Source organism: Mytilus edulis, chromosome 3 (genome assembly GCF_963676685.1).
Source record: "Mytilus edulis chromosome 3, xbMytEdul2.2, whole genome shotgun sequence".
Lineage (NCBI taxonomy): Eukaryota > Metazoa > Mollusca > Bivalvia > Mytilida > Mytilidae > Mytilus > Mytilus edulis.
In genome coordinates this window covers 26,013,281-26,037,442 of record NC_092346.1, presented here as the reverse complement: position 1 = coordinate 26,037,442, position 24,162 = coordinate 26,013,281, and the positions used below count along the sequence as shown (strand labels likewise).

The following is a 24,162-nucleotide window of genomic DNA, read 5'->3' as shown; positions in this document are numbered from 1 at the left end:
TTATTATTAATTCTACTAAAAAACATCGTTTCCCCTCATTTTTGGAAGTAGTTGTTACGGGTTTAAATAGTCTATGGTTAGCAATGTCTATAATAATTGCAACTCATATATACAAAACAGAATAAGAATTAAACCCGTCTTAATTCTAACGGTTTTGAGTTTCAGAAACAGCAGTAGAACAACTATCACAAACTTCGCAACAATAATCTAAGAGGGGTCTGTCAAATAAAATATATATATGTTCTATAAAAGTTTAACCGGATTTCCCAATTGAAAAACCCGGTAATTTATTTTGAAGTATAACGATGGATGCTCGAATGGGCGGCCCTGACAATTCTGTGCCTTAACTGGTGCTGACAATTTTTGATGGGCGTTAAAGGGTTCTTGAAAAAAATCGTAATATTGATAATCAGGACAAAACTTCATTATCACAGGAAATTCTTGCTGCTTACTTTTGATAATAAAAAATTAAACTTATTTGATTGTTTTAAGTTAAAAGCAAACATTTCAATCTCAATTTTCCTATTTTAACATTCTATTTAAGTCATAAAATGCATCCGATTTCACCTTGAAAGATGCACACGCCTGATGAAGCTAATTTGTTTAGCGAAATATTGCGTATTTCTATTTAACATCTGATAGAACTTTTTAATGTATTAATTAGTGTGTTTAAGTTATATTCTTAGACATTTATATAATTTTAATTCAGTAACTGTTTCAGTGTATTTTCACAAACTGATCCACGCTTAAATAGATTGAATGTTGATTGTTGCTATTTTTAGACATTATATATATATATATATAATATATATTTCTTTTTTAAAGAGGCTTTTATATGATCACTTATGACATCTATTCCACTTACTTCAAATCTCTGAAGTTGCGATTATTCATAGAACAATGAATAAAGTATAAGCTATATTATGTCCTGCTTGATATACATACATGGAGATGTAGACGATATAAAGTATTTAAGTATGTTCATGAATGTAAATTTTATTGTGGGACCAAAAAATTAACTTCTAAAACCATCAAAGGTAATATGTTTTCTTTTCAATTTAGATTTTGTTTCATTAATAATTTAAGGAAATGTGTATACATTTATCTAATAACATGTCTGATTTTAACACATTATAGAGTATTTGAATCAAAAGGATAAAAAAAAACAAATTACTCAATAATTTTAACAATTGACAAACAACTCTCATTTTTATAATGAAGTAACTAGTGATTCTGATTTTTTTTAAATGCTTTTTTTTTCCATTTAAAAGGAATGAAAATAGAGCTTTAATTTAAATTGGGAAATATTATAAATCACATCTTGAAAAGATTATTAGGCAAAATCCAGAACGTTAAGATTATAAGGTCTGGTTGTTCATAGATAAAAAAAAATGCCTACGGACCAAAATATTTGAAGGCCACGGTAAGTACTTGGTTTTCAATCGGGTACTAGGGATGCTTGAGATAAGATAAAATTTGTCAGGTCATATAAAAGTATATTGGCGAATGACCGACTTGTTGCAGCCATCATCATGGAACTTTTCGTAGCTCTTTGTTGTTTTGTTCTTGCACAGGCCCAAATTCCAAAGCCATGTGGTAAGTTTTATATGCATATATATAAAAATTACGAAAGATTTTTTTTTTATTCTTTATATTGAATCTACTGTTATGAAAAGAGTCGTCATGTCAGTTATATGTAACACTATTACATAACAAAATGTTAATTTGATATCATTGCGTTGATAAAGCAAGCTAGCTTTATGCAACATATGATTATGTTTTAAAAGCATGATGGCTTGAAATGAAAATCCATTAACCTATTATAAACATATCGAAAGCATAAGTTATAAAATATATTAAAAAAAAAGTGTGTAACGCTAAAAAAAAATGCGTAGCCACCCCAGGCCTCTAACGTTGGATAGATTTTAACAGAGTTAAATGGCTTCAAACGCTATGCAGTGGCTGGTGCATAACACAAAAAACTCTTCATATTTTATGCAAACTTTGATTCTTGTTTTCACTGATGAGTCTTGTGTAGACGAAACGCGCGTCTGGCGTATTAAATTATAAGCACGGTACCTTTTATAACTATCTTCAACGTTTATTTGCACCCACTATATTAAAGTGTATTTCGCTATAATACTACTGACTCCAAAAATGTTAGAGGAGTACCAAAGCTACTTTGTTTTAAGAAACTAAAAATATATCAATTGATTGTACGAAATCGAGACAACACCAAAAAAGATAGAGACCCAGTTTTTCCAAATATCAGAAATCTTTTGCAGGTAAACTTATCGTCTATAATTTTTTTTTTAACTATTTACCTTAATGTTAACACCAGTTTACACATAAACGTTAAAACTAGTGCAATACAACCGGTAAATACATTAGGTGCTTAATAACAAAAAAATTGAATTCAAAACTCAAATTCAAATATAAAACTCAATATTTCCATGTTTTATAGCAAACAGATAATGATTATGAAATATGAGTGACCAAGTACCAACGAAAGGGGAAAACATCATGGTTTACTGCAATCATAGTGTTATGTCTTATAACTGTATAAATAGTGCCAATTTTCAAATAAAATTTGAATACATTCAAACCTGCCATAAAAGACGCACCAATAGTTAAACCTGTCTTGTCAAAGGCAGCCTTTTCGTGTCTTGATGAAACAATACCTATACTTTTTGAACGTAATTCAAAAGTCATCTCTCTTTGTAGGTAAAATTTCTTTAGTCCCAAGGGCTACTCTTACATACAGATTTTACTGTATTGTCTCTTACCGAGGTCAACTGTGAATGAAGATTGTAAATTTGCTTTAACGTGATCTTTTTGTACTAAATCTAGAGCATTTTAAATTGGCTAATGTCGATGAAAACTGTATCCATAAGTGTGTTGTTAATATGTACCATCTTCAATATTTGAATTGTGTAATCATCAAATCTCATTTTGACCTTAAATAACATTGTTGACTGGATATGAAATCCGTAATCCTTAAGTAGATAAGTAAGCCGAGAGGGGGTTTAAATCTTTCATTTCTGATCAAGATAATAAAACAAATACAAATGGTAAACTATTTGTTTGTTAGTCAATTATGGGGACAGTAGTTTAATGAGGTTCAAATCTAGTAAATAGATATGAAAAAGAAAACGCAAGATTAAACGTACTCCAAGAGAAGCAAGATCAGTTACATTGACAGGGCATGCATCTCCTGCTATGCTTGTACAACCCATCAACTAAATTCACACGGAATTAGAAGGTCCCTTTCGGCAATTAATTCAACGAGTTTAATTCTGCTGTTTGTACTCTTTGTATTTGTTTGTTCTCTGAATAAATTTGATCTACGACAAAGGCCGGTGTTTGCTCTGAAACTAAGCAATGCAAAGAATAAAAACGATTATAGTAAACAAGAAGAAGAACACGTTTTAATTCAACATAGACTATATTACATTATACAACATCTAACTGAATTTATCTGTCTTAAATTTAGAGTCGCCAAAGCAATGGGAAGGCAACATTCTTCGCGTAAGTAATCATTGATAATTAAGTACTGATTAATCATGTTATTACTATCACAATCAAGCCAAAGCCAAACTTTTGCCAAATGTTGAAATGTTGCTAATACAGATGCTGTATCAAAAATCAAAAGCGTCTTTGTCAGACACGATAGACGTGTGACTTAGATACCAATGAATTAAATTAAATTGGTTTATTTTCTTATTTCAAGAAACACCCTTGTCATAAGATATTACAAGTTGCACAAAACAACGAATTATTTAGCAGATGATCGTGTAAATCTTTTGTTCTCAAATTTAAAATGGTCAGAATGTACATAAAAGTCAGTACATCAAAATCACTCAATTCAATAACAAGGCGAGAAAAGATAACCGATCAAAAACACTAAAATGCACAAAAAAACACTAGTACCAAAAACAAATAATAAACCAGTACCGTATCAAATAATTTTGTAGATTTTGGAAGAAAGCACACATACAAATGCAGAAAAGTAAGAGAAATATAAAAGTGTATAGATTGAACTGTTATTCTTACAGGTTGATAGAGGGACTGCTGTAAAGCCAGCGAATGAAAGACTCAAAGTTAGTTACGATGAAACCAACCAAAGAGTCAGAGAGATAACTGAATATTCATTTACACCAAAACCAGGACAAGAAACGTATGAAGTTATTTATCTTCACCAAACTGTAAGTCACACTTTTATTCACGAGGTAATAGTTGTTGACCGATGAAATAAGGTTTGCATGTTTTACTATGTTATATTCATGAAACATACAATGACGAAAAGAATAAGCTATGGAAAAAGATTTCCAAAAATTAAAATAAGAAAAAATACTTTTTAGAACTTCAAATTTAAAATTACTGCTAATTGAGATTTCCACATTTTTGTATTTCTTTGATACGTATGATGTGGCTTTGTACTTACTTACTTGCTTAATCCTCTTCGTGCGTACTTGTACATGAGGCCACTACCATCCTCCACTGTTGCTTGCTTGTGCCTTTCTTTCAGCTTCTCCCCATGTCATTCCCATGATTCTAAGCTCGCTTTTGTACTCATACAATCCGTCATTGTGTTATTGTGCTATTGTAGATTTTTGTATTCTTGTCTTTCATTTTTGCTAATGTGCTTTGTCTATATGCCTTTTTGAGCTTCTTTGAAACATATTTGTTTGTTTTTATAGTGATTAAGATTATAACAAAATGTTGACTGCAGTACCCTTATTTTTGACATTTTTACCTATTATGTCTGTTTGTTTATTTACACATCGTTGTCAATAAAATTGAATTTAATGCCAATGTCATTCAAGTGAGAGGTTTAGCTAGTTATAAAACCAGGTTTAACCCAACATTTCCTACAGAAGAAAATGCCTGGACCAATTGCATATCAGGAATTTGACTGATTTGTTTGAGTTTTTGAAATTAGACTTTATGTTTTGAATTTCCCTCTGAAAAGAGTATTTTTCTTATTTGTTTCTTATAATAATAAATATAAAAATATCAGCAATAAATTTATATACTGTCATAATTAAGCATAATAGCCATTCCAAAGGTCTTAGTTGGGCAAATATATTAAAACATACATCTAACATTTCATCTGAATTAATTTCGTTGATTGATTTGAGCTGTGGAAGTCAATATTATCATCCGCCGGGTGCGGGATTTTCTAGCTGTGTTGAAGACTCATTGGTGGCCTTTGGCTGTTTTCTGTCAGTTTGTTGTCTCCTTGACAAATTCCTCATTTCCATTCTCAATTTTTATTTTATTTCATTGCAGAAAAAGGAGTATAGAATTAACCTTGTAACAAGAAAATGTAATGTAACCACCTTAACGAGACCTTTCATGCCTGATGGTGTCCCTTCAAATGCTACATTTGAGGGATTTGCAACCGTAGGTGCTGCTGGTATCTCAGGTCAGAGTCTGAATGTACAAAATTGGAAATTAACATCAGGAACAGAAACGTTCTATGGAGTTGTCACAAGTCCTGACTGTGTTCCTGTTCAACATACACATTACATGCCACCATCAACTTTTGTCGTGTCATCGTAAGTTACACGTTTATTAATTTGCGACTCGATATATGTTCCTGCTTTCGCTTCGGGGGCGTGGTGAAAAAAATTCCGCATAAATAACAAAACAAATGATACGATATTGTTCTAATAAAATTAACGGTATCAATTTTCTTGCACCAGATGCGCATTTCGACAATACATGTCTCTTCAGTGATGCTCGTAGCCAAAATATTTGAAATCCAAAGCTTATATAAAAGATGAAGAGCTATAATCCAAAAGGTCCAAAAAGTATAGCCAAATCCGTGAAAGGAATCAGAGCTTTGCATGAGGGCGATACATTCCTTAATTTATAATAATTTCTATCATTTTGTAACAGCAAATTTTAATAACACAAAAAAAATCCGTATTTTCATGCCAGTACCGAAGTACTGGCTACTGGGCTGGTGATACCCTCGGGGACTAATAGTCCACCAGCAGAGGCATCGACCCAGTGATAGTAATAAAATTAACGGTATCAATTTTCTTGCACCAGATGCGCATTTCGACAATACATGTTTCTTCAGTGATGCTCGTGGCCAAAATATTTGAAATCCAAAGCTTATATAAAAGATGAAGAGCATTTTGGTTCAAACAAAGATACTTGAAGGTAAATCAAGAAATTAATAAATGACATTCTAAAATAACATAAGAAAACGTGGTATGATTACCAATGACAAAACTGTCCTTCAGACACCAAATGACGTAAGTTTTTGAAATTATTCGTCACCGTAGGCTTTTTAATAATAAGCGCAACATCAATATGAAAAGATGTAGAACAATTTAAAAGAGAAAATTAACAAACGAAAAACAAAAATGATATATATAGCAACAACCACTAAACTACAGACTCTTCAGGCTCTTGACTTACAGAATGTAGGAGGATTGAAGATTTAAGAGTGTGCCCAACCTACCCTCACCTGGAACAGTGTAACAGCACTACATAAGAACAAACTTTAAAAATCTATGGAAAAGAACTTGACTCCCCGGACTACACGGAGCAAAACAAATTAAAAAAAACCAACACTAAAGACGCAAATTACCGGTCTGATAGTATTCGCAGTAACAGAAAACTAGTTTAAATTAAGCAAATAACAAAACAATAAATCATGTATCCAGGATAATATATATGGTTTAGCGCGCCTGGCATAGCGTAAAGCAATTTCGTGCCACGATTTCTTAGTAGCACAAGTGCGAATCCCAGCCAAGTTTCCAGATCTAGCATTGTTGGGCTGTTATTAAGACGAATTATATATACAAGTACAAATCAAAATAAATTCAGTGTGAAGAAGTCATTAACAATCTAGAAAGTATAAGTGTGTACAATGCCAAAATATGCATATCGACATTATTCGTTGTTTTTATCATTTGAAAATGAATTTCTTATAATACGTTATCTTTCACAGGTTCTTCGACATAAAAGCTGGAATCAGAGATGCTAGTGTATTCACACCACCAACCGAGTGTAACCAAGAATAAATTATGAACATTGCTTTTTTTTAAAGTCCAAAAACAATTACAATAGTAGTCTTTTGCAGACAGTTTTGTTTCCAAAAAATTCTGAACTAATATCAAAACATGATATGCTGTTTTAGAAGTTTTACACTTGATCTTGTTGATTTAATACCTTTTCCCGACATTCATTTGATACGATAATAAAAAAGCTGTTGTGTATTGCATCAGAGGTCCTAGATAAAGGCAACAGTAGTAAATCGATGTTCAAAACTCATAAATCGATAGAAAAAACAACAAATCCGGGTCACAAACCAAAACTGAGGGAAACGCATTAAATATAAGAGAATGACGACAAAACATCAAAATGTAACACACACACAGAAAAGAATTAAACATTAGACAAGATCCGATGAGAATAACAAACATAACATCATGGACGAATATAACATCATGGACGCCCAAATGATAGTTTGGCTGAATTTTAAAAGGGCATCATATTCTACTGAGAGTAAAATTTGTTGCTTCAGTGAAAAAATCAACTGTGGTTGAAAGGATTTAAGAGCCATTAGCTAATGTATTGTTTTCAATCTGGTTTAAGTATTTTTTATATATGTATAACTGTGTTCCATTAGCGGTCTTGGTGGAGATATCATACAGGTTTCAATCCTAATTTTTCTTCAAAGGGTTCGTTTTTCAAAAGGTCAATAAGAGTCGCATTGTGTTCTATCTTATTTATTTTTTTTAATGTTTCAGGGCTTTTTTTTTTTATATCTGTAACAGTATCGCTGCCACTTGTCCTTGAAAACTATTTATTTGGATCTAAAACATTTTGAGACGTTTAGGGTCATAGAATTTGCTTTGTTGATACTTTGTGGATTTTGTTTTATACCATTAATTTACAGAAGCTGATCACGGTCTAATATAAAAATATATGAGGTTTCAATGCAATTGAGCTTTGGACTTTAATTGCTTTTTATAACTTCAAATTAACACCAATCACCAGAAGAATAACAAAAACAGGATTTAACGAAACAAGATGTTAAAATATTGGTAATATAGATTCTAACCTTACAAAGGCAAAAAAGTAGAATGACCATCAAAGATAAAAAAAAAAAACACCCAACAATGGCTACACATTATTACTTTCAAAATCCTGTCTGTGTTTTGAACGCAGCCAAATAATATTTTGTTAATTTCCATTTCTAGCACAGAGTATTCCTCGAGAATATCAGCAAATCAGTATTCGCTTAGGTACTGATGCGACTTTCTTTTCTCTGAATTTCTGAATTCGTTGTTGATAGGTTAAGAAATTATCAAGACATAAGGGGTTCCGACTCATTCAGGCAAAGTTAATGGATGTTGGCTATTCTTTCTATGTTTCCTTTGGTCATGTAGAAAAATTGGTTATTAATGTTATTGAAAAAAGTAAAATCATAAAATTACTGAACTCCGAGGAAAACTCAAAACGAAAAGTCCCTAAAATAATCAAAAGGCAAAATCAAAAGGCTGAACACATCATACAAATGGGTAACAACTGTCTTATTCCTGAGTTGGTACAGGCATGTTCTTCTCCAAAACGAGAAAATATATAAAACTTCAAAGTTTTATAAATAAAAAGGAGGTCTTAGTACACGTGACCAAATAATATAAATGTATTTTAATTAAATCACCGATAGCAAGATGATCAGTAAAACATACACAAATTAAATTGAGAAAATAAAAAGTAAACTTGATATTAATTGTAAATTTATTAACAACTTGGGTGAAGTCGGAGCTTTACATATGGCATAGACATTTGTCTATTCTTTTAATATAGTGTCTGATTATTTTGTTTTGCCTAAATGTTATCTCAATGACATATAATACAGTGATGTAAGTGAATTGCCACATTGGTTTTTGATGATATATGATAGGTTCAAAAAGCCCAAGACAAAGCCAAACCACTACAAAACTTCAAAGCAGCGGCTGAAGAAAAAAGAATATTAATTCATTCCACATGTCCTGCTTGAATCATATCGGAATATGTAGCTGATATAAAGTTTATATTTATGACCATGAACGTAATTTATATAAATGCATAAAATACTCATAAAATTAACCAGAGGACAACTTTACTTGAATATGAAGTCTTGAAATACACATTTTTCACCAATAACTTAAGGTTTATGTCACCCCTTCTGTAGCCATTTTTGTACGAATTTTTCAAACATCAGTTGTATCAAAACTACAGATATAATGAATAATAGAGACAGGCCATTGCATTTAAAAGAAAAAGAGTAATTTGTGGCAAATAAACCAAGATTTTTATAGAAAATCCACAGCCATTAAGGTTCATCATAACAAACGGACAAATATGGCAGTATTTACATGCCAAAAATTACTTTTAGTACAGACTTACCTGTGAAGTTGGAAAAGTTTTAATGCCTGGCATCCACTAGATATAATAAAGTTAAATGCATTTTGTGTTTCAGAAAGATAAAATCTCTTTTGGATTTTGATGGGCATTTTTTTCCTTCATGCAAAAGGTGTGAAAATTGACTAAGTTGTGGTACAACTATGAGATACTCCCTCAGGTAAAAAACCGGTTTGCATTGTTTTGATTGTCCTTAATTAACATGGACAACACTGAGGTATCATCACAACTATAGGTGAGTTAAAGAGTTTATCTGAGTCAGTGAGTGGACAGTATCAAAGTAATTCAGGTGTTTGTTTATTTTTACACCTTCTGCAAAAAAAATGCCCATCAAAAACCAACAAAGATTTTATCTTCTTTTAACACAAAATGCATTTAACTTTTATATATCTAGTGGATGCTAGGCAGTAAAACTTTCCAAATAGCACAGGTTAGTCTTTACACAGAGTAGTTTTTTAGGTGAAAATACGGCCATATTTGTCCATTTGTTATGATGAACCTTAATACAAAGATTTTTGTTATCAAATTTGAAACATAGATTACTCACTTGCTTTTCTATGATATGCTAGTGTTTATTTTTTACAAAAAGTTCTAACCAACCTGTAAATTCCAAAAAAAACATCGCGCTGAGTCACTAAAGTCGAGCACACCCGAAAAGGTGTACTTGATTTGGTCCATACTTTTATTTGTTTTAACCAATAACTACATTAATAAACTTGTTTTAAGGAAATCGATGCTAGCACTGCATGCAATTATCCTATATCTATCAGTCATCAAATTGCCAAATATCATAGTACAAGGATAAAGGCTGTGGATTTTCTATAAAATTTCCATATGTTTAGCATTGAATCAACACAAGGGTACATAATCCTTAACGAAATAAGTTAACATTTACCTAATTACGTTCATGATTTTTAAATGTGCTACTTTCGAAATTACAAATTTGAATGTGGACCAAAATAAATACCATTATCTGTACTTGCATTTCTATCATGTAGTAAGAATTCGATAAATAATTCGTCAGGTCATATTATATCGGAGAATGACCGACTTGTGACAGCCATAAGCATGACATTTTTCGTAGCTCTTTGTTGTTTTGTTCTTGCACAGGCTCAAATTCCTACCCGATGTGGTAAGTTTGATTTGCATTTATATGAAAATTACGAAATGTTTCTTGGTTCTTAAAATTGAATCTTTCAATGGCCTTTTTTGAAGGATATGGGTATGTTTTAGATGATTATAAATCTATTTTCTTTTTGACAACAATATGACGAAGTGAAATTGCCAGTTAAACTAAATTTTATGTATAAAGTTTGTCGTGATGACAATGGAGAACGTCTGTGTTAAAAAAAAAGTGGATAAAAAAAACCAGAAAACCAACATACATCTGATTAACATATCAAGAGCGTGAATAACAAAATTTATAAAATACTCGGAACGGGAAAGACATGCGTAGATGCCCATACCCTATAAAGATGGAAACGTTAAAACATAGTTGAAAGAACTTCATACTCTATGCATTAAATTGTTCATACATTAAAGTGTGATAACTCTTTTTCGTTATTTATCAAAATGTGTTTATTGTTTTTCAACGTGATGCATCCCATTAATGAGTGTCTTCAATGTATAAACAACGCACACATAAACTTAAAAAGATCAAAAGAGTACCAATGCGAGATAACAAGAAAATCGAAATGCTTATATTCCATAGATTTGACGAGATCGGAAGAAATCTCGAAAACATGGAGATCAATATTGTTTGTAGAAAGCTTTTTTAATAACTAATCCTACACTAAAAAAATAAAATTTAATCTTAATGTTAATACAAATATTCAGAAGCAAGTTACTACTGGCACAATGCAACCTCTCACTATAGTAGATACTTCGGAACTTTAAAAAAAACCTCATTGCCCATTTTTTGAAAACATGAAGCTGAATCAAGCCATTTTTGGAGTTTTGTTAACGCCATAAGATTTTAACCCAACACGCATATCCGGCTTTACGTTTTTAGTTTAAACTCAATCTTCACCTTCCAAAAAATAATATTTTAAAAGTTATCAATTATGAACGACCGATCACTAAATAAATGAGGGACGAGAAGGGTGTGACATCAACAATTTGCTACATACCAATACTTGTGTTATATCATATTTATATATAGAGAGATAGCCATGATGTTTCCATATTTGGGAAACGTATCATTTGAAATAAATTAAGGGCATTTCAAATAAGCAAAACTGTTTTCAACGTGTTTTATGAACAATTATGAAATGCAAATAAACTCATCATAGATACCAGGACTAAATTTTGTTTATACGCCAGACGCGCGTTTCGTCTACAAAAGACTCATCAGTGACGCTCGAATCCCAAAAAGTTAAAAAGGCCAAATAAAGTACGAAGTTAAAGAGCATTGAAGACCAAAATTCCTAAATGTTATGCTAAATACAGCTAAGGTCATGTGCTGACTACTGGGCTTGTGCTATTTACAAAAGCTCATTATTTTGACCCTGTTTACCATTGCATTGGAATATAAAGCCCTGAAGTTCGAAGGATTTTCTTATCCCAGGCATATATTATCTTAGCCGTATTTGGCACAACTTTTTGACATTTTTGGATCCTCAATGCTCTTCAACTTTGTACTTGTTTGGGTTTATAAATATTTTGATATGAGCGTCACTGATGTGTCTTATGTAGACGAAACGCGCGTCTGGCGTTTAAATCATAATCCTGGTACCTATGATAACTATTTACACCACTGGGTCGATGCCACTGCTGGTGGGCGTTAAGTTCCCGAGGGTATCATCAGCCCAGTAGTCAACACTTCGGTGTTGACATGAATATCAATAATGCGGTCATTTTTATAAATTTCCTGTTTACCATACATTTGAATTTTTCGAAAAACTAAGGATTTTCTTATCTCAGGTATAGATTACCTTAGCCGTATTTGGCACAACTTTTTGGAATTTTGGGTCCTCAATACTCTACAACTTTGTACTTGTTTGCCTTTATTAATATTTTGATATGAGCGTCACTGATGAGTTTAATGTAGACGAAACTCGAGTCTGGTGTACTAAATTATAATCATGGTACCTATGATAACTATTTAAATCAGTTGAAAAGTGATGAACATTTTTGAGTACTTTTCCAAATCATAATACTATTACAGCTTTTTAAATGCGAGGACAATCTGTAGCTGACTTTGGACAATGACAATACGATTTCACCTTTTTAGTGTAAAACGGTACCAGGAGTATAATTTAGTACGCCAGACTTGCGTTTCGTCTACATAAGACTCATCAGTGACGCTCAGATCAAAATAGTTTTAAAGCCAAACAAGTTAAAAGTTGAAGAGCATTGAGAACCCAAAATTCCAAAAAGCTGTGCCAAATACGGCTCAGGTACTTTTAGTAATCTATTCCTGAGATAAGAAAATCCGTGTTTTTTTTTTCAAAAATTGAAAGTTTTGTAACAGGGAATTTATAAAATAAAAATGACCATATAATTGATATTCATGTAAACACCGAGGTGCATACTTCTTGACTGGTTATACCCTCTGGAACGAAACGTCCACCAGCAGTGGCATGGACCCAGTGGTGTAAGCAGTTATCAAAGGTACCATGATTATAATCTAATACGACAGATGCGCGTTTCGTCTACAAAAGACTCTAAGTGACTCTCAGATCAAAATAGTTATAAAGCTACAGCCAAACAAGTTAAAAGTTGAAGGGCATTGAGGACCCAAAATTCCAAAAAGTTGTGCCAAATACGACAAAGATAACCTATTCCTGGGATGCGAAAATCCTTAGTTTTTTTCAAAAACTGAAAGTTTTTTTTTATATGAAAAAACGACCATATAATTGATATTCATGTAAACACCGACGTGTTTACTACTTGACTAGTGATACCATCGGGGACGAAACGTCCACCAGCAGTGGCATCGACCCAGTGGTGTAAATAGTTATCAAATGTACCAGGATTATAATTTAATACGCCAGACGCGCGTTTCAGTCCTTTTTTCAGTTTTGATCATCAAAATAATTAATGCATTTGGCACCTCAAAATTTGAAGATCTGACGGAGAACATTGTACGCTCTAATTCTGTATGATAATAATAAACATACCAATAACGATAACACACAAGAGACGTTTCAACTTAAAGTATAAAATCCATTCGTTTGATGTATATGAGGTTATGATTTTGCCATTTGAATAACGACTTTCCATTTTGGATGTTCCTCGGAGTTCAGTACTTTATGAGATTTAGCTTTTTATGTTACATCATAAACCAACTGACAAAAAATGTCATTCTTTTTTTTTAGATCCACCAAAGCAATGGGAAGGTAAAATTCATCGCGTAAGTTACAAAAGATAATTAACTTTTAGGATATATAATGTTACTTGAAAGACTTTTTCTTGTAGTCTCACATTCACCTATAGCATGAATAGACTGTTTCAAGTATCCAGGAAAGTACAACAAATGTATGTTCTAGTACTCGAAAGGTATATTCTTGCAAATTAGAAATAGAAATATATATTGTAAGTGGGCGTTTTGTTCTACTATTGTGTACTAGTTCTTGTATTGAGAATTCATTGTATGTGTTGGTTTTAGGGTAGGAAATTGAACAGATTTCAATATATTCAGTAATTATTGAAAATGAAGAAATAAGCTATGTGTATTTCACGTTCTTTTACAGAAACTATGTCTTCTTATGATATACTTCTGATGGATATGGTAAAAATATCTATGAAATCGAACTTGAAATTATGAATCGTAAATACCACAGGTCAGTCTGCCTCATATCTTTGAATTCCTCTTAAAATTGATAAATGATGATTGTTAATAGTAAAACTGATTACTTGTGTAAAGAAAAATACAATGACGATTTCAATCGTGAGCTGTCTGTTTCTATGTTTCAAAATTCAAGTAACGCTTGCATACAGAGTATGTTTCTTCAAGTTGATACGACATTCCAGAAGTTGTATTTCCTATCATGATTTACCTCAAAGAAGATGGAGGCTTGAACAAAACTATTGAACTTAGGGTTCCAAGTGATAATTTAAAAGTTGAAATTATCCGATCTAAAGTCTTTTCTGGGCTTTATTTGTCAAAATAGCAAGCAATTGTATGCAAATAATCCCACTTAAGATTGGACGCTGTCTGGAAGATCATTGATATGGGATAAAAATAATGTTGGTAAAATAATCGTATCTTGTGGGACGTCTGAATTCACATTTGCTTGATGTTCCCAATTGTCATTAGTGTCTTATTTCTGTGAGAGCCTTTACCAAGCACAACATTACCACCCTGCTCTTTATGATTAATCAAGGATCATAGAACTAAAGTGGCGTTCTTATATAACTATTTGTTTAATAATGTACTATCATAAACAGGTGGCTCGAGGAAGCTCTGTAAAACCAGAGAATGAAAGAGTTAAAGTCAGTTACGATGAAACCAATCAAAGAGTCCGAGAGATAACTGAATCTCCATTTACACCTAAACCAGGACAAGAAACATATGAAGTTATTTATCTACACAAAACTGTGAGTTTTGCTTATATTCATGAGGTAACAGTTTTTTTTTCTTTCGAAAAATGCGTGACTTGGGTGGATTATATTCATAAACCATACATTGAAATGTTATTAGAAGCTATAAAACACAAATTAGAGAAAAAATAATTTTGATACACGTAACCAGTTGATTGATTACCAGAACGTGCCAACAAATGGTCTTGTCCACGCTGTTATGAAGATGATTCTAATTGAAGTCGTTCGTCAGCAATGCATATATATGCTGAAAGAACATTTTGGGACCAATGCCGTATCTCTATATAGTACAATGCTATGAGGCAATACACTTGTGTACCTATTATTTTAATTGTGTACTAGTATTATTGGTTTCAACTGGAAATAACACTTTCTAAAATCCGTGCGTCCTAAACGCTATTCAGATTTATTCTTCATCAGGAATGCTTAAAAGTAACAATTCGAGACCGAAGATTCTTAAATACCCAATCCAATAGTTCCTATAAATGTTCATTTCATTTAAGGTAAATTGTGTCGATGGAGTTGGAACCTTAGTTTCTTACTGATTGTCTTAATTTATCAACGGAGAATTATTTAATATTATGTTATAAATCATAATCAGTACCACAGCACTGACTACTGAGCTGGTGATAATCTCTGGGCTAACCATCCTTTAGCTGTTAAAATAAAGCATACCGTTTCAAAATTCTTAGTTTGGCACATATATGAATCGTAAAATTAATCTTAAATCTTTTTATGGCCCCGCAACGAAGTGGTCTGTGCCATATAGTTATACCCTTGTCCGTAATTCTGTAATTCTGTAATCCGTAATTCCGTCATTCCGCAACAAACCATTATACGGAGTTTTTTTTTTCTAAACGCCTTCAAATATTAGGCTGATTTTTAGTGTGTGAGTTATCCATGATGGGTTACAGATCAAGTTTAAGTCTTGTTCTGCTCGGCTAATTTTTGCCGAAATTACGGGCTATGGACTTTGAAAAATTGTTGAAAATAATAGTAATATGGACCTTTTTTCTAAATGCTTTCAGATATTGGGCTGATTTTTGGTATGTGAGCTAATCATGATGTCAGTTACAGATCAAGTTTAAGTTTCGTTTCGCTTTGCTAATTTTTGCCAAAATTAAGGGTTTACAACTTTGAAAATTGTTGAAAATCCCCTTTAAAAGTGTCCTGTACCAAGTCAGGAAGATGGTCATTGTTATATATTGTTCGTTTCTCTTTGTGTTGCATTTTAACGTTGAGTCGTTTGTGTTTTCTCTTATTTTTGAGATATTGAGATAAGACGTGGCACGGTACTTGTCTATCCCAAATTCATGTATTTGGTTTTCATGTTACATTTGTTATTCTCGTGGTGTTTTGTCTGATGATTGGTCTGTTTCTGTGTGTGTTGCGTTTCGATGTTGTGTCGTTGTTCTCCTCTTATATTTAATGCGTTTCGCTCGGTTTTGGTTTGTTACCCCGATTTTGTTTTTTGTCCATGGATTTATGAGTTTTGAACAGCGGTATACTACTGTTGCCTTTATTTATCACCACCGGACCGGAATCTCTGCTGGTGGACAATCTGTCCCCGAGGATTCTACCAGTCCGGTAGCCTAACAGCATGAAAACTAGTAGAAAAAATAATATTATACTGGATGACACGACGCCCAGGATAAAAAGGTGTCAATCGGCTGTTGTCAAGGACACAACAACACCGATTTTATCAGGTGTCCCCAGGATCATCTTAAATGATGTTATGAAAATGACACATGTGCAGTCTTCTGAATCCTCATTGTACTATAAAAATGCAGACAAGTTTGAATATATTCGGCCGTGTACTGTTCAACTTTCAGATATTTTAGATTTCAATGACAACCATCAATATTGCTCTATTTCCAAATGTAATCGTAAAAATTGTAAAACCTGTGATATTCTTATAACTGATACCCACTTTCAAAGTAATTTAACCACCAAAAATTACAATACACATAGCCATGAGGATTTGAATTGCACTGCCTCCAATATTGTTTACGGTATTGAATGTACTCTTTGTGGATTGATCTACGTCGGGGAAACTCGACAAAGACTCAATTTTAGGATGAATGATCATCGGTCTAATGTTAATGATCCTAATAACAACAAATTTCTCTATAAACATTTTAATCAGCCTGACCATTCTATTGTTTCAATGAAAGTCCGGATTATAGAAAAAATATATCATCCAACAAATGACCCCATATTGAGTACACCATATCGTTTACAAAGAGAAGACTTTTGGATCAGAGAGTTGGGAACAGCCATTCCCTATGGATGCAATGACAAAATTGATGGTGTAGGTATTTTATCTAGTCCCAGGTGTAGTACTGTCAATACATTAAAATTATTTAATACTTCTGCTCGACGAAATAGAAGTCATGGTCACAGAAAATATATACCACCTGCTGTACACACCGTGACAATTGATAGTCTATTAACGTCTGTTCAAAAACCTTTAGGTATTCATCATATTAGAACTAAATTATACTCCATTTCATTGTCAAAACTTTCTTTACTATTTCAAGATGCCAAAAATACTTCCGTTACTGATTCTCGTTCTGTTTTGTATAGATTAGTTGCAATTATCATGGACATTGCTAACCATAGACTATTTAAACCCGTATTGACTACATCCAATAGTGAGGAAAAGCGTTACTTTTTTAAGGTAGAATTCGCCAATAAAGGTTTAGATGCTGTAAATATTGGCAATATTTTTCATCAAAAATCTGTACAAAAAACTATACCTGATTACTTCAAAAATAAAGCGACACCTGTTATTTCTTATATTTACACCAAGTCTATTGCATCAAAGATTTTCAACCACAAGAGAGTTTTAGAGGATTTTAACCTCAAAGATACAAAATCCAAGCCTCCGGATTGCTCATGTGCATCTTCTCAATACAATTATAGTCCAGCTGGTCATATTATTACTGGTGACCTTGGTATTGTTACCAATAAACAACTAAGAGAGTTGCTAGCCAAGGGACCAAAGTATAGAATCCCCCAGCCCATCAACTGGAAAAAGAATTTCAAGTTACTGATGGATGCAGTTGAGGACTATGCAAGAAAATGGATAAAGCGCGAACCAGACGAACCCGAACTGGACACTTTGTCTGAATGGATCAAAGCTATTCGATCATGCATTCAGAGGCGCATACAAAAACTAAGATGTAATATGAGTACAAGAGTTTCTAACCCTTTCAAGAATCCGGAGGTTGTGGATGCTTTATCCTCTTTGCATGACAAATATGTCGTTGTTCCGGCAGATAAAGCCTCCAATAATATTGTCTTCATATGTAAAAAACATTATTTGCAATGTCTCACTACAGAGCTTGGAATTGATCAAACTACTGGTAATCCTACATATTCTTTAACATCATTTACCAAGGATGAAATTTTACAAAATCATAAATCTGTCCTTCTTTCTTTTGGTATCAACATCAAAGAAAACGAAGAAAACTTGCCCTCATTATACTGGATACCTAAATTACACAAAACTCCATATAAAGAACGATACATAGCTGGGTCTTCAAAATGTTCGACTAAACATCTTTCTAAAGTATTGACTACTATTCTTTCTACAGTTAAAGATGGGCTTCAAAAATATTGTGAGGAGATATATTCTACCAGTGGTGTTAACCAGATGTGGATTCTCAAAAATTCGAAAGATCTACTGCTTAACCTTCGATCACAATCTTTGCAATTTTGCAGCAACATAAAAACTTTTGATTTTTCTACGCTATATACTAATATTCCCCATGCTCAGTTGAAAGATCGACTTCACCAACTCATAAAACAGAGCTTTTTCTATAAAAATGGGAATCGTAGATACAAATTTCTTGTTTTGGGATACAATACTTCATATTTTGTGAAGAATCACACTGAATCTTCCAGAAAATATACTGAAGATGATATTATTAAAATGCTGGACTTTTTGATCGACAATATATTTGTTGAGTTTGGAGGATTTATATTTCAACAGACAGTCGGTATTCCAATGGGTACTAATTGTGCACCCCTGCTGGCTGATTTGTTTTTGTATTCGTATGAAGCAGAATTTATTCAGAACCTTCTAAAAGACAAAAAGAAAAAGCACCTTGCGAAATTCTTTAATTTTACTTTTCGATATATTGATGATGTTTTATCGTTGAACAACCCATACTTCAGCCAATACTTACATCTCATATATCCCAGTGAACTTGAAATTAAGGATACTACTGATACTAGAAGGACTGCTTCATACCTTGATCTTTTCCTCAATATTGACGTAGATGGACGACTTCACACAAAAATCTATGATAAACGGGACGATTTCAACTTCCCAATTATCAATTTCCCATTTCTCAGCAGTAACATACCCTCTGCCCCTTCGTATGGTGTTTACATATCACAATTGATACGTTATTCACGTGCTTGTTCACACTATACGGACTTCATATACAGGAGTGTGCTCCTTACGCAGAAACTGCTCCAACAAAGTTATGAGGAGGACAGATTAAAATTGACACTCCGTAAATTTTATGGACACCATCACGAATTGGTTGATCCATATAATGTCTCTTTAACCAAACTAGCTAAGGACATTTTTACCACATGGTAGATTGTGGTTTGTCATTATGTCGTCTAATCTTTTAATTACCAAACGTGACTTATTCCCGATTGTGACCGTTTTGCTGAATGTGAATTCGCATTACTATAAGACGTGTTTCTGTACTTGTTTATCCCAAATTCATGTATTTAGTTTACATGTTTAATGTTATATTTGTAATTCTCATCAGATTTTGTCAAATGTGTTGACGTCTTCTTATTATATATTTAGGTATGACGTATAGAAAAATTAACCACCTCCTCTTTATTAATTATATTAAATTTTGTACGATTATTTACGTTTGAAGTTGGATTCATAACAAACTGGACATATATATATTACAGTTAATTGCTATTAATAAGTATTGCAATATGCATTTTGTTTAAATGAATTATCAGTATTTAGTTCTAAATCAATCCTAATTCTATCTCATTTTTGAATGATAGTTTTTCATATGTGACGTCATGCTGTTTCTAAATTTCATAAATTCAAATGTGGCATAACGTTTCTGCCTTTTCGCCATCGTATGTGACGTCACAATTTTTTGAATTACGTTGACGCTTGGACTGATTCGGATGTGTGTCTATTTTGTGATAAACTTGGGTTTAGTTTTCTGTAATTAGTTAATATTTCAGTTTCATTATGTATATCTCTTTCATATTCATTTGTTAACATTTACTGTTTGCAATAGCATTAAGTATTCTATATAATAAGGATGTTCTTATCCCGTGCATAAAAACAATGCCGTATTTGTCAAAACCTTTTCAACTTTTAATCTTCAGTGCTGTACAACTTTGTACCTTTTTCACGTTCGATCTTTTATATCTAGGCGTTATGTATTCAGGTTTAGTTTTCTGTAATTAGTTAATACTTTAGTTTCTTTGTGTATATCTCTTTCATATTCATTTGATAAAATTTACTGTTTGCAATAGCATGAATTGTTCTATATAATAAGAATGTTCTTATCCCGGGCATAAAAACAATGCCGTATTTTGCGAAACCTTTTCAACTTTTGATCTTCAGTGCTGTACAACTTTGTACTTTTTTCACTTTCGATCTTTTATATCTGGGCGTCACTGGTGAGTCTTGTGTGGGCAAGGCGCGTTTTTGGCGTATTGAATTTTAAACCTGATGCTTTTTGTTATCTATTAATCATGTTTTTCTGTGTCTAATATGTTCTCCTATTTATTTGTATTGTAGTCCTGTAATATTATGTTGTCATTTCAATGTTATATTTAACTTTGCCATTAAAGTGCGAGGTTTGGCATGCCTTAAAACCAGGTTCAACCCACCACTTTTATTCCCCTTTAAAAGTGTCCTGTACCAAGTCAGGAAGATGGTCATTGTTATATATTGTTCGTTTCTCTTTGTGTTGCATTTTAACGTTGAGTCGTTTGTGTTTTCTCTTATTTTTGAGATATTGAGATAAGACGTGGCACGGTACTTGTCTATCCCAAATTCATGTATTTGGTTTTCATGTTACATTTGTTATTCTCGTGGTGTTTTGTCTGATGATTGGTCTGTTTCTGTGTGTGTTGCGTTTCGATGTTGTGTCGTTGTTCTCCTCTTATATTTAATGCGTTTCGCTCGGTTTTGGTTTGTTACCCCGATTTTGTTTTTTGTCCATGGATTTATGAGTTTTGAACAGCGGTATACTACTGTTGCCTTTATTTATATGGATATTTTTCTATACGCCTCCAGCTTTTGAGCTGATATTTAATATATGAGACTACCTTCATGTTTGTGTCCACATGTGTTATTGAAATAGCAGATTTTTTAACGTTTTTGCGAAAGGGCCATTCGTGTCGCTTTGATACATCTAGTTTTAAATAATTTCATTTGATTAATTTGATTTGTAAATTGCGCTTTCGTTTCTTTTCTTTATAAAATAATATACAATTTTTATAATTGATTTGCAGAAAAGGGAGTATAGAATCAATTTAGCAACAAGAAAATGTAACGTATCCACCATAACAAGACCTTTTATGTCTCTTGGAATTCCACCAAGTGCAACCTTCAATGGATTTGCATCCTTAGGTGTTCATGCTATCTCTGAACAGAGTTTGAACATACAAGAATGGGAAACATCAGTATATGACAACAGGTTCTCTGTCGTATTAACTACTCCTGACTGTATCCCTGTTCAGTATACACATTACATACCTCCATCAAGTACCATCGTGTCAACGTGAGTACAACTTAAACAATTGGCTTCAAGATTAATTTCAATGATACAACTATATATAGACCAAATGACGTAGATGTAAGCAACTGAATGCCACCTCACGATTTTCAAAATTATACAAACCCGATGATACTGTATAGTCCCAACATGACTTAATGTGGAACAAAAATCAACGTCCTGATGTATGACAAAACATTAAACGTAAAAAAAACCAAAAACGGGCATCAACTGAACCACAGGCTCCCAAGCTAGGACGGTATATATAGAATGTGCCGGGGTTAACAAAAGGTTTGTGAACGCTCAACTTTTCCTAATCTGTAATGTGGTGCAACACTACAACCCAATAAATTAAACTTCTTGATTTGTGCGTCCGAATCAGTTTTCTGGATGATTTACTGAAAAACCCGTTTTAATGATACTTTAAGATGATATCTACATTTCAAACAGCCTTTTTGTGCATAGCAACATCCTTGACTATTATAATCAGAACAAAAAGTCTTGGAATGCAGATTGCAAGTGGTAATTTCATAAAGTTTAACGTTGATTATTTACTTTTCTCATCCGAATTTAATTTGAATAGACAAGGAAATATCACCTAGGTGACACTAATTCGTATATGACATCTTTTTAATGTGAAATAAAGTTACCCTTAATTTTAAGACAAGAGTAAGAACAATTGTTAAAAATATCATGAAGCCTCAGAAGTTATAATTAGATATTAAGCGGAATTAAGTGAAGGTTTCAATTGAAACTTGGAAAATCAGAGATCGGCAATATTTTACACCATGCATGCATTTAATTTTGACCAATTAAGGGCTTACCATACATCAATTGCCAAAAAATAGTAATAACATTTTGGGAAAATGGTATTCTGACCTTTATATTCCTTTATCTAGATTATTTACAAATGTATATCTTACAATAATTGTTTTCTTTTACAGGTACTTCGACTTAAATCTTGGAATAAACGATGAAAGTGTTTTCACGCCACCATCGGAGTGCAATCAATAACAAATTCAAATATTTAATTCTGTAGCTCTTCTTTACCTGACCTACTAGTATTTAAATCGAGATGAAATGGATTTATTTATCGTTCATAAAGTGAAAGGTTTAGCCAGCTATAAAAGCAGGTCTTACCCACAATTTTCTGCACAAGGAAACGCCTGTACTACGCCAGGAGTATGACAGTTGTTTTCCATTCGTTTAATGTGTTTGAACTTTTGATTAGAGACTTATGTTTTGAATATTCCTTGGAGTTAGGTATTTTAGTAATTTTACTTTTTACAGTTGATGTAGAAATAGTTCAATGTGCCGTATTTCAGTGTTCGATCGCCGGCATGTCCTTTGGTTTTTAGATAAGAAAACAGTCAAGTTCTGTTGTAAAATTTACAACAAATTCTGAAAAAAACCAGTGTGGTTAAATGAGTTTAAAAAATGAAGAAAACACGTCGATTAGTTTTATGAGTTACAAGCTTTTTCTTGATGACTCTTCTACAACAGGAAATCTCAAAGCTAAATATTTGAAATCCAATGCAAGGTTGTACAAGAAGATATATACGACCAATAGGGAGCTTTAAAACCAGATTTAATCCACCATTTTCTGCCTAAATAAATGCCTGTTCTAACTGTTGTATTCCATTGGTTTGGTGTTTGATCTTCTGAATTTACCATTTGATGTGGAGCTTTTCGTTTTGAATTTTCCTTTGAGTTCGGTTATTTTGTGATTCTACTTTTTACAGTTGGTAAAGCGATACTTTAGTAGGCCAGCATTCCAGTGTTTTTTTAGTAGGCCAGCATTCCAATGTTTTTTAGTAGGCCAGCATTCCAGTGTTTTACAGTTGGTAAAGCGATACTTTAGTAGGCCAGCATTCCAGTGTTTTTTTAGTAGGCCAGCATTCCAATGTTTTTTAGTAGGCCAGCATTCCAGTGTTTTACAGTTGGTAAAGCGATACTTTAGTAGGCCAGCATTCCAGTGTTTTTTTAGTAGGCCAGCATTCCAATGTTTTTTAGTAGGCCAGCATTCCAGTGTTTTACAGTTGGTAAAGCGATACTTTAGTAGGCCAGCATTCCAGTGTTTTACAGTTGGTAAAGCGATACTTTAGTAGGCCAGCATTCCAGTGTTTTTTTAGTAGGCCAGCATTCCAATGTTTTTTAGTAGGCCAGCATTCCAGTGTTTTACAGTTGGTAAAGCGATACTTTAGTAGGCCAGCATTCCAGTGTTTTTTTAGTAGGCCAGCATTCCAATGTTTTTTAGTAGGCCAGCATTCCAGTGTTTTATAGTTGGTAAAGCGATATTTTAGTAGGCCAGCATTCCAGTGTTTTACAGTTGGTAAAGCGATACTTTAGTAGGCCAGCATTCCAGTGTTTTTTTAGTAGGCCAGCATTCCAATGTTTTTTA

The 24,162-nt window shown here is 32.9% G+C and overlaps 2 protein-coding genes across 2 annotated transcripts; both read left to right on the top strand.

Moving 5' to 3' along the window:
• The first annotated feature begins 1,458 nt into the window (after nt 1–1,458).
• Nucleotides 1,459–7,172, top strand: LOC139516076 (mammalian ependymin-related protein 1-like). The gene is made up of 5 exons (XM_071305895.1): nt 1,459–1,596; nt 3,494–3,528; nt 4,056–4,205; nt 5,293–5,561; nt 6,971–7,172. The coding sequence occupies exons 1-5, from the start codon at nt 1,533–1,535 to the stop codon at nt 7,041–7,043; spliced, it is 591 nt and encodes a 196-aa protein (XP_071161996.1). The 5' UTR covers nt 1,459–1,532; the 3' UTR covers nt 7,044–7,172.
• A 3,280-nt stretch (nt 7,173–10,452) lies between these two features.
• LOC139514814 (mammalian ependymin-related protein 1-like) lies at nt 10,453–22,790 on the top strand. The gene is made up of 5 exons (XM_071304431.1): nt 10,453–10,564; nt 13,752–13,786; nt 14,824–14,973; nt 21,499–21,767; nt 22,706–22,790. The coding sequence occupies exons 1-5, from the start codon at nt 10,501–10,503 to the stop codon at nt 22,773–22,775; spliced, it is 588 nt and encodes a 195-aa protein (XP_071160532.1). The 5' UTR covers nt 10,453–10,500; the 3' UTR covers nt 22,776–22,790.
• The last annotated feature ends 1,372 nt before the right edge of the window (nt 22,791–24,162 follow it).

What these genes read in the sequence shown, in the direction of transcription:
- LOC139516076 (XM_071305895.1), top strand. Translation starts at nt 1,533, where the DNA reads ATGGAACTTTTCGTAGCTCTTTGTTGTTTTGTTCTTGCACAGGCCCAA. An exon ending in CCAAATTCCAAAGCCATGTG is followed by an intron (nt 1,597 to 3,493) that starts GTAAGTTTTATA and finishes TCTTAAATTTAG; the next exon opens with AGTCGCCAAAGCAATGGGAA. An exon ending in GGGAAGGCAACATTCTTCGC is followed by an intron (nt 3,529 to 4,055) that starts GTAAGTAATCAT and finishes TTATTCTTACAG; the next exon opens with GTTGATAGAGGGACTGCTGT.
- LOC139514814 (XM_071304431.1), top strand. Translation starts at nt 10,501, where the DNA reads ATGACATTTTTCGTAGCTCTTTGTTGTTTTGTTCTTGCACAGGCTCAA. An exon ending in GGGAAGGTAAAATTCATCGC is followed by an intron (nt 13,787 to 14,823) that starts GTAAGTTACAAA and finishes TATCATAAACAG; the next exon opens with GTGGCTCGAGGAAGCTCTGT. An exon ending in TCAAGTACCATCGTGTCAAC is followed by an intron (nt 21,768 to 22,705) that starts GTGAGTACAACT and finishes TTTCTTTTACAG; the next exon opens with GTACTTCGACTTAAATCTTG.